The 13,987-nt window shown below is 49.8% G+C and overlaps 1 protein-coding gene across 5 annotated transcripts in view; it reads right to left on the bottom strand.

The window, feature by feature from the left end:
* The window catches only part of ARHGEF9 (Cdc42 guanine nucleotide exchange factor 9), a 262,559-nt gene that overhangs the window by 137,319 nt on the left and 111,253 nt on the right, over positions 1-13,987 (bottom strand). The window contains exon 1 of one of the 5 annotated variants that reach the window (XM_074278059.1): positions 10,149-10,300. The exons of the other annotated variants lie outside the window; for them this stretch is intronic. Coding sequence (XP_074134160.1) covers positions 10,149-10,178 — 30 coding nt within the window. The 5' untranslated portion in view covers positions 10,179-10,300. Of the gene's footprint in view, positions 1-10,148; positions 10,301-13,987 lie in introns of those variants that run through there. 5 annotated transcript variants of the gene reach the window in all.

Below are 13,987 nucleotides of genomic sequence, written 5' to 3'. Positions count from 1 at the left end.
TACTGCAACATATCTCTCTAAAAGGAGCTTCTCAAGTTCCCTTCCCTAGAATTCACCAGAAGCAATAAATTTACTTAATTCTTTTGTTCCAGTAAAAATCTATACTATTTAAATTCATTTTCAGGTCCATTAAACTCCCAAGAGGCAGAACAAGCATTATCTCCATTTTTACAGATAAGGCAACTGAGGTTGAGAGGAGTGGGCCCATAAATGGTAGACTGAAACCCAGTCCTTCTGATGTCAGAGCCCAGGACTTTCCCCCCACTTCCTCACAAGTGACTCAATAGTCAATACATTGACTTTTGAGACATCCTGCATGTCTATATATAGGTCAGGCAACCTAGAAATGTGCCCACACAACCAAGACCTAAAAAATACATATATCAAGGGATAGGGCGTGGGACTAGGATCCCAGGTGTTTTTTTTTTTGTTGTTGTTTGTTTGTTTTTTGTTTTTTTAAAAAAGCTTCTTCTTTGAAGGCTTCCTGGGGGACTGATTTGTTAAGTGACTCGCCCATGGTTACACAGTCCCCCTCCCTGAGTGTCTGAGAGGGAAGACCATTACCAACAGGGGGATTAAGGAAGACTTCCTAGAGGAGGTAGCATTTGAACTTGGCTTCAAAAATGGGAAAGAAAGGAATGGGAAGCTGGGTCAGAAGGCACCACAGATGTTGGGAAGGCGGGGAGGGAGCAGAGTGGAGTTCAATTCAGCTAAAGGGTAGGTAGTGGTGAAAACTAGACTTTGTTAAGGTTGGAACTAGAGGTGGGGCAACATTATAAGGGGGTCTTGAATGCCAGAGAAAGGAGTTTGAATTTATGTAGGAAGCCATTGAAGATTTTTGAGGAGAGGGGGCACAAAGAGTATTATGAGGAGCAAAGGAAACAATAGGGAGGCAAGCATTCGGCAGCTGAGGAGAAAAGCAGTGGAGCTTGCTGGGTAAAGCTCTGGCGCTGGCACCAAGGGGTCTGGATTTAAATCCCGTCTCTCTACATCAGACATATTAACAACAGCATGACATGATGGTCAACTATGATGGACTTGGCTCTTCTCAACAATGTGGTGATTAAAGGCAATTCCAATAGACTTGGGATGGAAAGTGCAATGCCTATCCAGAGAGAGAACTACAGAGACCGAATGTGGAGCGCAACATAGTATTTTTTCTCTTTTATATGTTGTTACACGAGGTTATACCAAAATGAATGTCGAAAACTCTCTTTACATGTATTTGGAAAAATAAAATACTATTTAGGCTTTTAAAACAAACAAATCCTGTCTGTGGTGCTGGATGACCTTGGAAAGTCATGTCACTGCTCTGGGCCTCAGTTTCTCCCTCTGTAAAATGGCGAGAGGAGTTGTACTAGATATATCTTCTGAGGTGCCTTCGAGCTCTACATCCTAATTCCTTGTGATACAAACAAGAGAGTACCTCTGAATGGTGGGCAATGTTCACAGAAGAAATGATCTGAGGAGCACATTTGAGTGGGCCTAGTAGTCAGGGGCTCTATTTCTCACATCATTCTGTAAGGAGACCCTAGGCTGATCACAGAGAGAAGGGGAGGCTCTGTGAGGGGGCAAAGAACATGACATTTAGAAATAGGAGATGCAGGTTCAAATCCTGATTCTGCCACTTCATACCCAGCAGCTTTGGGCAAATTACAAATTGCCACTTTATCTGTAAAGCGAGGAAGGTCTGAGTTTCTAGCTCTAAAATCCTATAACTCTAAAACTTTTCAAAGTCTCAGTTTCCTCCTTTGTAGAATGGGGAAAAGATTAGCTGCACTCCCTCCTGCCTCAGTGATTGTTGAAAGGCAAGTCAGTCAATCAATCAACATTGACCAAGCCTGTACTATGCCGGGCATTGTGTTCAGTACCCTGTACGTGTTGAAGTGCCGGGGGAGTGACCATGGCAATGCTAACCCTCTTCTGTTAGCCAAATAACAGTCTTATTTATCCCAATTTGTTCAGCTATTCTCCCTCCCCAAGGCAGGAGAATGATGACTATGACCTTTGGAGGTCCCTGCCAGTTCTGAGTAGTCTAGGTTTAGATGTAGCCTCTTCTCATTTCCCTCTTCCTCATTCTCTTGGTCACACATTCCACGTTCCCATTCTGGACAGAACGGTCCATTTAGTTTAGGTAAATGCTTTACAGGAATCTGGAGTCAGAGGAACTTGGTTCAAATCCTCCCTTGGAAGCTTCCTACCTAGACAAAACAAGTCACTTCACCTTCCTGGGCCTCAGTTTTTCCATTTCCAAAACGAGAAGGGTGAATGAGAAGGTCCCTTCCGGCTCTACAGCCATGGTCATCCTCTATGTGACATGGGCAAGTCACTCAGTCAGTCAACAAGCATCTATCAAGAGCTTACTCTGTTCCAGCACCAGAGTTAAGAACAGGGAATGGAAATAAGCAGAAAAAGAAAGACAGTCCTTGCCTTCAAGGAACTTCTATTCTAACGGAGGCAAGGAGAAAGAATATATAAAAATTCCTTTTTCATCTTCCGATGAAAAGAAGGGGAGAGGGCAGCCAGAAGGGGCAGGAGAGGGCAAGTCTGGGGTACAGACCGGAGAGAAATGAGACAGTGGCTGGCCTGCACACGTCGCTGAAGTGGAAGTTCTGTGAAAAGTCCTCTAATCAAGGGAGAGACCTTAGGGACAGAAGGAACTTCCAAAAAGTCAGTTCATCTCCCTGGGCCTCTCTCCTCTTCTGGAAGTTCTAGCCCAACACTTAAGGCAAACCATGGTTAAATGAGCTTTTTTGGCACTGCTGGTTCCCGCTGAGCTTGCAGTCCACTGCAAACCCCAGATCCTTTTCAGAATACCTGCTGCCTATCCATGTCTACCTCCCCCAGTTTACACTTAGGGATTTAATCTTTTATACTCAAGGGCCAGATGTCACACTTAGCCCTACTGAATTTCCTTTTTAGCAGATTCAGCCCATTGCTTCCCTGTCAAGATGCTCCCAGATCCTCCCTCTGACAGAGTTGGCACTCCCTCCCAGCTGTGTATTATATGCAAATGTGGTAAACCCGCAATCATCCCTTCCTCCCAGTCACGGAGAAAAGTGTTGAGCGCAGATTCCTGGGGCACTACCTTGCAGACCCCTTGCCACTCGGAGCCGGCCCCCTGACACCTACTCTTTTAGTCCCAGCTTAATTCCACTTAATTGTACTACTCTGTAACGCTATCACTTCATATAGTTGGCAATGAAGATGGTAGGAAACTTAAAAACCAAAACAAGACCAGGAGAAAGGCGATTCTCCACTTGTCTGATGGGACTGTGCTGGGACGCCATGCTCTGTCCTCTGCCGGATGAGTCCCCGGTGGTAAGGAGGCATCGCTTTTAGTTGTCATGTTCCTGACCAGATCCGTTCACTGGATGACCCCGGCCAAGTGTTCCCCTGGAGCAACACAGGAAGTACAGACCAACTCAACACGGGGGCAAGTGTCCAAATGGTCACTCTCCAGAGAGGGGAATGGGGCAGCAACACAGGAAGTACAGACCAACTCAACACGGGGGCAAGTGTCCAAATGGTCACTCTCCAGAGAGGGGAATGGGGCAGCAACACAGGAAGTACAGACCAACTCAACACGGGGGCAAGTGTCCAAATGGTCACTCTCCAGAGAGGGGAATGGGGCAGCAACACAGGAAGTACAGACCAACTCAACACGGGGGCAAGTGTCCAAATGGTCACTCTCCAGAGAGGGGAATGGGGCTGCTTGGAGAGGTGGGAGGGTCCCAGCATCCCCAGCAGCCCAGCGAGTAGACAGTAGATGATCACTGCCTGGGGCTACTTGCCACAGGATTTGTGTTTGCCTTTCCAGCGTCCTCCTCTCTCTGAGGTTCCGGGATCCCAAGATCCTCAATGGCATTCATTCAATTGACATTTATTAAGTGACTAAGATGTGCCAGCACTGTGCTAAGTTCTGGGGATACAAAAAGCCAAAGGCGGAGTTTACAATCGAATTGGGGAGCAAACATACACAAAGCAAGCTATGCACGGGATGAATAAGAAATCATTAAGAGAAGGAAGGATGCTCTGAAATGAAAAGCACTTGAGGAAGCCTTTCTGTAGCAGGTGAGACTTTAGTGCCAGGGAAATCAGTAGTTAGGGGCAAGGAGGGATAGAGTTAAGGCATGCAATTCCTCTAACAGAGGTATGAGGTGACGAGGGGCACTAACAGAGGTATGAGGTGACGAGGGGCGCTAACAGAGATATGAGGTGACGAGGGGCGCTAACAGAGGTATGAGGTGACAAGGGGCGCTAACAGAGGTATGAGGTGACGAGGGCCGCACCAGGCTGGGGGCACAGTCCCAGAGGAGAGCCAGAAGCACGTTTGCAAGATGGTTGCAAAGGTGAAATCTCCAGGTTTAACGAGACTTTGGATCTGGGGGGTGACGGATAATGAGGAGTTCAGAAAGCCTCTGGGACTGGGAGGATTGTGGTGCCCTCTACAGTAATAGAGAAGGGGGACAGGGTGACCCACAGTGTCAAAGGTCACAGAGAAATCAAGGAGAATGAAGATTGAGAAAAGGCAACTAAGAGATCTTTGGGGATGTCTGAAAGAGCAGTTTTGGTGGAAAGAGAAGTTGAGCTGGAAGGGGACAGAGTGAGGAGAAGTGGAGGAGAGCAAGTGAAGGTGCCTGGTGCAGAAGGCCTTTTGGAGGAGTTTAGCTAGTAAAGGGAAGACATGCGGGATGATTACTTAGCAGGAAGGAAGGACCAATGGAGGCCTTTTTCGGGATGTGGGGAGACACGGGAAGGTTTATAGGCAGGAGGGAGAGCGCAAGGAGAGATTGAAAATCATTGAGGGTGGAGATGACAGAGGAAGGGGGCAAGCTGCTGGGGGAAATGGGATAGAATGGAATCATTTGAACAGGTACTCACCAGATAAGTGTCAACCATCCATGGCCCACCATACCCAGAAACCACTTGTTGGGATCAGCCCCACCATACCCAGAGACCACTTGTTGGGATCAGCCCCACCATACCCAGAGACCACTTGTCGGGGTCGGAGACTCTTGAGCTGAAGGGAGTCTTATAGATAAATCTAATCCAACTCCATCTTACAGAGGAGAAAACTGAGGCTTGGAGGGAAGTGATTTGCTCTTGGAGTCACACAGGTGGTAAGAGAAGTACTGAAAACCAGCTCTACTGCCTTCCAGGCCAGCATACACTTGAGGCTATGCACAGGCCCTGTCTTTTATGCTCTTGGTAGATATGCAGAACCTCAGTAGCCTAAAAGCCAACCAAACAAAAAGCTTCTCGGCACCTTTCCCTGCGCCTTTAACTTCTGTCTTCTGCAGCCATGCAGGACAGGCCTGATCTCCCTTCATAGACTGGAAAGACCTTCCAGGACAACCGTCACTCTCCTCTTCTCCAGTTCCAAGGGCCGCTCCTCTTCTGGATAGCCCGATCCCCTCACTAGCATTGGCTGTCTTTCTCTGGACCCACTCCAGCCTGGCAGTGCCCTTTCTACAATATAGTACCCGGAAGGGAAGGCAGGACAGTGCTCCGGATGGGGCTGAATGGAGTGCCTCCAAGGGGTTGGCTATCCTACCGGGGGCCAAACCTGAGATTCGCACATATGCACACGGGGTCACATGGAACTGGCAACAATTCCAAATTCTCTGTCAAAGGCATTCTTTAGAATTGGGCAATTTGGGCCCCCTAGGTCACAACGTCTTTGGAAAGGAAGCTCTCTGAGCAGCTGCCACTGCCGTCAGAGCCCCTTATCCAAAGTCCATGCCAAATTGGGCCCTGCCAAGATACCGTCTCTCTCTTTCCAGACCACCCTTCTCTGTAGCTTTGGGCAATGGCCCAGCAAGGGCTGCAGAGGAGTGGCTGCATTCAAGGAGATAATGGCATTTGCCATTTCTTAAATACATTAGGGACGCCAAAGTTCTTTTTTCACAATTCCTCTGGGTAATAGGTATTGCTGAGAATGAATCCCCTCATTTGTCTGGCACAGAAAGTGAGCTTTAGAGGCACAATGTCAGCACGAGGATCCAGGGCCCTGTATTTCCTGACTCCATCCAAGCTTAAGGCTCTTGCGACAACACCAGCAGAGAGGTCAGAAGCGGCACAGTCCGATAAAAAGGGCCTTGCACTTCAAATCAAAACCCACCTCGAACACTTTCCCTCTCTATACATCAGTTTATTCATGTGAAAAAGAAGAGCTTGGAGTCAATGGCCTATAAAGTTCCTTCCAGTTCCAGCTCTATAAACACCATGCCAGCTTCCTTCAGCACACCCAATGAAGGGCTAAGAGGGGGGCAGACAAGGGGCATGATGAATCATCACATCTGGAGTTGGAAAGAACCTTTGACATGATTTCGTCATCACAATGGAGAAAGAACTCGTCCAAGAAGACACAACTAGGAAGGGCCAGACCCAGTATTCAGACCCAGCTCTTTGGTACCATGAACTGTTTCAATGCCAGAATCCAGTATGGATTTACAACGAACATCGTGTCAAAGAATATGTTTATATTACCATCTATGTTGCTGCTCTACCGGAAGGACCTTTCTAGCACAGCTGAAACCTCAGGAAGACTCATCTTCACAAGTTCAAATGCAGCATCAAACACTTACTAGCCATGTGACCCTGGGCAAGTCACTTGACCCTGTTTGCCTCAGTTTCATCTGTAAAATGAACCGGAGGAGGAAATGTCAAAGCACTCCGGTGTCTCTGCCAAGAAAATACCAAATGGGGTCATGAAGAGTCAGATACAACTTAACCACAGCAAAGCACATAATTCATTATTTTCCTTCCCTCATTCATTCATTGATCCATTCACTTCTTTCCTCCCTGATTCCCGAGACAGGGTTCTTTCCCTGAATGGTCCATTACATGGCAGAATCCTCCTCCTCCTGACAGGGCCTTAACAATCCCTCTTCAGCCACTTTGCTTCTCCTTGGTAGACACTTAAAAACATTTGAGGTGTTTGAATGGGACTTTCTTCCCTGCCCAACCAAAGGGGAGGCAGTAGTGCAGATCACAGCAGGTCAAGGGCAGAGAGACAGAGTCGATGACTGCATTGCAGCCTCTTTCCTAAGTCCCCTTCAGGTCCTCTAAGGAATGAAAGGCGAACTGAGGCCCTGGGCCCCCGCTTAGATCTTTGATGCCAAAAGCCTGCAAAGCCCCTGCCCGAATCACAGCTGTGCCAGAGGCCCGCCAATCCCCAAGGCCCAGCCTCCAGCTTCCCATCCAGCACCCAGTCCGCACTGGGGGGATTGGGAAAGGGCGAATCAAACCACAAAGAGGCAAAGGAGGGACGACAGACGGAGGGACCCTTTGAACAACCATAGTAAGCACAGGCCACGATCGTCTCCGAGCTATGGGAGCCAGAAGGTACCCTGGAGGTCATCTGATTCAAGCCCCTCCTTTGACAAAGGAGGAAACTGAGACCACAAGAGGTCACGAGACTTGTTTACTCAAGGTCAGATCCTAGTCATGTTGTGAGGGGCAGGACTATGGGCCTGCGAGGCCAGCACTGGCATCACTCTGGAGGCCGCTCAGCCTGGCCAATGCACCAGCTGGCTCTTTCACACATGCATTCACCCAGGCAGTCCCATACCCACATGCCACCACAGGCTTATAAATCAGCACACCGTGACGCTCTCCTGTGTCAACACACATGCACCCGTGCATACACGCAAGCCCTTTGTGCCTGGCTGTACAGGCAGCACATTCACACTTGCAAACACTGGCACCCGATGATCCACAAAGGATCACAGAATTGGGAGTTGGAAGGGACCTGAGAGGTCACCTAAGCCCACCCATTCTCCAGAAGAGGCAAATGAGACCCCAAAATATAAAATGACTTACCCAAGAAAGAGCAGAGCTGAGATTTGAACCCAGCTCCTTTGCCCCCTACCCCAAGGCTTCTTCCACTGTACCACCCTGTCCAGACATCCCGGTCCACATGGGCATGTCCTTTTAAAGCCATCACAATAGTCAAATGACCTGAAGCTCATCTGGCATGTACACACGTGCAGGGAACAGGTATGCACTTATCCAAATGAATACATGCACAAACCCACGCATCATTCAAGCCAGAGGGACGGGGAGTGCAATACCTCCCGCACAAAGAAGTCCACATGCAGCGTGCGGCCCCCACAGACACAGGGCTTGCAGCCCAGCTGCGATTTCTCTGGCACAGGGAACTCCCTGGGCAGGAACCTTCCTTGCCGCCTAGGCAGCACTTTAGAGTAAAAGGGCTTGTCCAGGGTCCCACGGGCAGAACTTGAGACTTTCCTGACTCCCGGCTCCCTATTTACTCCACTGGGCTTAATAATATCTAGCATTGTTAGAGTAGTTTAAGGTTTGCAAAGCTCTTGGCGCAGGCGGTGTATGCTGTGTGTACCCTGTATCACATTGCTGGCTGTCTTGGGGAGGAAAAAAAATCGGAACTCAAAACCTTACCACAATCAAGGTGGAAAACTATCCGAGTAATTGGAAAACTAAAGTACTATGAAGTGAAAAAAAAAAAAAAAAAAAAAAAAGGATGTTGTAGGAAACAGGGCCTTGGATTTGCAGTCAGGAAAACAGGCTGACATCTTACCTCAGACACACACCAACTAGGCTACTGAGCAAGCCACTGAGTGCCTCAGTTTCTTCATCTAGAATAATTAATCTGATAATGGAGGGGCATCACCAACCGGGGGGAGGGGATCATGGAAAGGCCTTTTGAAAGAGGGGTGGCACTCGAAGGGATCGAAACCCAAGGCAGCATCCAGGGAACAACAAATGGGCAAATTTAGCCGTAGTCATGTAGTGACTACGATCGGAAAGGTGGACCAGAGGCCTTAAATGCTGAATGGAAGAGAGCAATGGGAAGCCACGGGGGAGGGGGGTTCAGAGGGCAGCCGGACCGAGGACGGACAGTGGAGGGGAGGGGCTGGAGACAGGAGCTCGTCCTAGCCCGGGGGAGAGGAGGGGAGACCTGGGCAGGGCTCCGGGAGCGCGGAGGAGAGGAGACCTGGGGCAGGGCTCCGGGAGCGCGGAGGAGAGGAGACCTGGGGCAGGGCTCCGGGAGCGCGGAGGAGAGGAGACCTGGGGCAGGGCTCCGGGAGCGCGGAGGAGGGGAGACCTGGGGCAGGGCTCCGGGAGCTCGGAGGAGCGGAGACCCGGGCAGGGCTCCGCGAGCGAGGGCCCGCGATGAATGGGGGCCGCCCCTCATCCCGACCGCCACAGTCCCGCGCCCGCGCGGGCAGCGACCGGATCTAGGCAAATGCAAGCCCATGCACACGTCCACAGGCGACCCCTCCCCCTCCAAAAAGTTGAATGAAAACGCCCCCTCCCTGGCTGAGTCGTCGCCTCTCCGGAGGGGCCGGGGCCGGGGGCGGACGGATCTCTATTCCGGGCCCGGGTCTCCCCTCCGGATCCCCAGGCTCAGCTCGGCTCGGGGCCTGCCGGTCCCGCTCCCGAGAGTTCCTTTGTTCTGGGCTTAGTTCTTCAATAGCCAGCTGGGACGGATAATCCCGCACCGCCTCCTCCCACCCCAAGCACAGAGACCCCCACGCCCCACCGCAGAACGCTAGAGGCTGCCCCCAGCACCCCCCCCCTTCTGCCGTTCAACTAATCAGCTGCAAGGATTGAAAGGACCTGGGAGAGCAGCCAGCCCAACCCCCGCGCTTGATTATAATAACAATAAATCCCCTTCCTTTGGCACCTCAAGGCTTTTCTCACAACAGCCAGAATTAGCGGAGGTCGAGGATTAATACTCTCTTTTGGCAGAGGAGAAGGCGAAGGCCCGACTGGGAAGTGACTTGCCCAAGGTCACACGGCTGGAAGGAGAGGCGTTGGGGTGGGGGTCAAGTCCCCCCGCCTCCACCCGTGGGGCAGCCGCCAAGGCGGTCGAGAGTGCAAGCCTCTGCCTTCTTCTGGGTACTGGGGGGGGGGGGGGGGCGGAGGGAGAGGGGCCACTTAATGCCCTTCCCGGGGCCAGGCCCCCTCCTCCGTGACCTCCCCAGCCCGGGCTCGCCCACTAGCGTTAGCCGGCCCACGCAGAGTGCTCCCGGGGGCCTGGAGATGCTGAAAATGGCCCCGGTGGCCGGCGGCGGCCTTGGAGGAGGCGGATGCAGGGATGGCGGGATGGAAGCGGCGGAAGAGGAGGAGGAGGAGGAAGCCCGAACTCCGGCACTCACCATTCCGGGGCCGCCCCGCAGCCACTGCATGGTTTCTCCCCTTTTCTTCTTTTGTTGCCGCCGCCGCAGCTGCCGCCGCCGATGCTGCCGCCGCCGCCGCTGCCGAGCCCCGAGTCCCGACTGGCAGAGATCGAGCTGCCAGCGGAAGCGGGAGGCACGAGCTGGGCGAGCAGAAGGGCGGGGGAGCACCACCCCATCCCATTCTGGCCTTCCGTCCCGGACAGCTCTCCCCCACCCCCACCCGGACACACGGTTCCAAGCGGAGATCCAACCAGAGCTCCGCTAGCAGGACGGGGAAACTGAGGCCCGGAGAAAGCAAGGACTTGCCTAAGGTCACGCACCTAGCAAGTTTCACGGACTGGACTGCGTCCAGATTCCAGATCAGTGGGGGGAAGGGAGTCATCGGGCAAACAGGGGGGTCCCATAAAAGGGGGGCACCTTGGGGGAACCTCTTTCCTTGAAGCTGTTTGACCAGCAATCCCCAAAGATCTGTCAAAGGCCACCATTGCCCAAGGTTAACGTTCGTAATCCTGGGGTACACACACACACTCACAAAGCCAACAAGAGCTTCCATTCTACCAGGTCATGGTAACTCATTTCTGTACCGTCCTCATTAGCCATAGGATTAGGTTGGTATTATAAACCTGACTTGTCAAGGACTGCAAAACCAAGGGAGGCGCTAAGATCATTCCCATCTTGCAGCTAAGAAAACTGAGGGAGACGGCACTGTTACCCAGTGGTTTGCCCAGCATCATAGAGCTAGGAACTGGGTAAAGGAGGACTTGAATTCAGGTCTTCCTAAGTCTAAGCGGGATGCTCTTCAAGCCAGTGTGCCACCAGCTGTCAGCCACCAGCCCAAAGCTGAAAGCACTAGAGAACTGCCATTTATGACCCGAAAGAAAGCTTTGGCTGATAGCCAGCAAGGTTTAGGGCACTGGATTGGAATCCAGGACAAGGCGCTGCTCCAGTCCCACTTCTGTTGCTATGTGTGACCTTGGACAATTTGCTTTATCTGTCTGGACCTCAGATTCCTCACCTGGAAAAAAGTTAGAGCAGATGACCTCAAAATTCCCTTCCAATTTGAAATCTAGGACCCTCTGCAAGGAGGGAGAATGTGGTGGAGCAGAGGAGTCCTTAATTTAATGAGCTCCCCAAACATTTCTTTCTTTGCTCAGAGGCATAAAAGGAACACCTCCATATAGAATATGAGAGGTCACACGCCATGCCATATGGTTTAGGGTTTCAGAGACTTATGCTGCTGACTCCTAGGACTGCCAACTGAAAAGGGCAATTCCTAATTAATTTTTTTGTTTTTTTTTTTTTTTTTTTTTTTTTGCTGAGGCAATTGGGGTTAAGTGACTTGCCCAGGGTCACACAGCCAGGACATGTTAAGTGTCTGAGATCAGACTTGAACTCAGGTCCTCCTGACTTCAGCGCTGGTGCGCTATCCACTGCACCACCTGGCTGCCCCTGAAAAGGACAATTCCTACCAATGGTCTATGAAAGTGAGTTTATATCCCTATCTCCCCTCTACTTTCACTTTCCTGCCATCTCCCTTCTGGACAGATTTCACTAGAATATCAAAATATTGCTGGTCAGCAGCCTCAAGTACAGTTCCCTTTTGGGAGCACTTGATGCCCTATGTGCATTTTCAGTATCCCTTTATGGGCTCCTGGGAGTTTTTTGCATCTTCAGCATTTCTGTGAAGCAAAATAGAGGCCATCCCATACTTAATATGCATCTGTTATCTTAATTTCTACAGGAGCTAGGGGCTCCTTTTACCCACCTTTGGGGAAACCTTAGACATAAGTTATAGTATATATAGATTTTGGAGCAATTCCAAGTGCAGGCAAAGAGCCAAAGAGAGAATTATCCTCCTGAGACCAGCTCCCAGATAGAACTAAGTCCATATACTTTGCAGGGAAGTATCCTGGGTGACATATTTTAAAAGATTGTATGGAGGAAAGCATTTGCCTGGGGTGCTGGAGGCTCTGCCAGTGCAATTTCCCTATACCATTATTTCCTCCTCTTTAAACCTGGGCTTGGGGATGAATGACGAGAGGGCAAGAAGAGGGGCTAAATCAGTCAGATGGAAGCTCCTTGAGAGAAAGAATGGTTTGTTTTGTGACTTTACTCTAGGTTTTCCCACTCAGGCTAAAACGGCATAGTCTCTTCCCAAGTTGCTGGAATTTGGGGGGGCTAACATTCCCTAACAATGACAGTCTTCTTTTTAGAGGCCCCTTTCCACTCAAATATTTTGCAGACGACACTGAAGTATTTCAAGGATGGGTAATTTCCTAGGCCCTGGTGCTCTCTCTCTGCCAAACGTAATTCCCCATCTCTCATAAATTTGGCTTTTGAAAGGTACGATGATGAAAAATCCATCATTCTCCAGCTAGCCCGGTGACAAGCCTCTCTGAATTCGGCTAGGCTAGTCATCACTGGATACCAGGCATACATCCAGGCCTTCGCTGGCCCTTACCCAAAGCCTTTCCAAACCAGTAGGACCTGTACGAGCTTGGGCTCCACTATCATAGCCTCAGACAACCCTGACTCACCTCCCAGGTATAGCAAAGAAGAAACCGGAAGTGAAAATACTGGCGATGTGGACATCGGATCAGCAAAGAGCGTGGAGTAGAAAATGACAGTTTTTGGAGGGGATGTGGAAGGACAGCCATGATTTATCAGCCAACTTTGAACTGTGCCCCAAAAAGTCACTTAAATGGAACATGTCCTTCCACCCTATGAGGCCGCTATCAGGCCTAGACACAAAAACAATCAAAGAGACAGGAAATGGTCCTCAATGTAAAAACATATTTATAGCAACATTTAGAGAAATAGCAAAGAATCAGAAGCAAAGTGGGTGTTCAGCAACTGGAAATGACTGAATGAATTTTGGTAGATGTGAATATAATAGAGTATTATTGTGTCAGAAGTGACAAAAGGAATGGATTGAGAGAAATCTGATGAAATCTCAATTAACTGATGCAAAATGAAGTGAGGAAAACGGGAGAAAATTTTCCACAGTGATATCAAGCAAAACAAATCATGAGAGAGAGACTACAGAACTCCTATAATGACAAGGCATGCTTACTAACTCTAATCAGAAACATAATAGACTAGAAGGGCAACATGAGACATTCTCTGACATGGGCAAAGGAAAATGACTTTGCCACTAGAAACGACAGAACAAAATTGATCGATAGGGGATATCCAAAATAAGTAAGGAGATAGATAGTAAGAGAGCCCTTATTGGAGCAGCTGCCATAATGAATTCAAACAAATAGCTCCTTGGAGCTATTATTATTATTATTATTAACAACCTCCCCGAGCCTCAGTTTTCTCCTTTGTAAAACAAAGGGGTTGGACTTCATGGTCTATGCCATCTCTAGAACTGCCTGCAATGCTACTTGTTGCCCCCACTCTTCATTGGCATAAATGACCCAGAGAGGGCCCCTGGCCTCCAGCGGAGCTTACCACAGGAAGTGAGGATGCTGCAAGGGGCTGGGAGGCCTACAGTGACAGGAGCAAAGGAGACAAATTCCTGTGAATGGCCCAACCTCCAAACCAATTCAAATGTTAATTAAGAAAAAAAGATTCTCTGCTGGATTGTCACAAAAAGAGAAGGCTTTCCCCTACCTCCAAAAGCTTCCATTCTACCAGGTCATGATAACTCATTTCTGTACTGTCCTCATTAGCCATATGATTAGGTTGGTATTATAAACCTGACTTGTGAAGGACTGCAAAACCAAGGTAGGCGCTAAGGTCATTCCCATCTTGCAGCTAAGAAAACTGAGGTAGACAGCACTGTTACCAAGTGATTTGCCCAGCATCATAGA

This window comes from Sminthopsis crassicaudata, chromosome X, assembly GCF_048593235.1.
Source record: "Sminthopsis crassicaudata isolate SCR6 chromosome X, ASM4859323v1, whole genome shotgun sequence".
NCBI classification, from domain to species: Eukaryota; Metazoa; Chordata; class Mammalia; order Dasyuromorphia; family Dasyuridae; genus Sminthopsis; species Sminthopsis crassicaudata.
The sequence above is the reverse complement of the archived record's forward strand: the minus strand, read 5'-3'. Positions and strand labels throughout refer to the sequence as shown.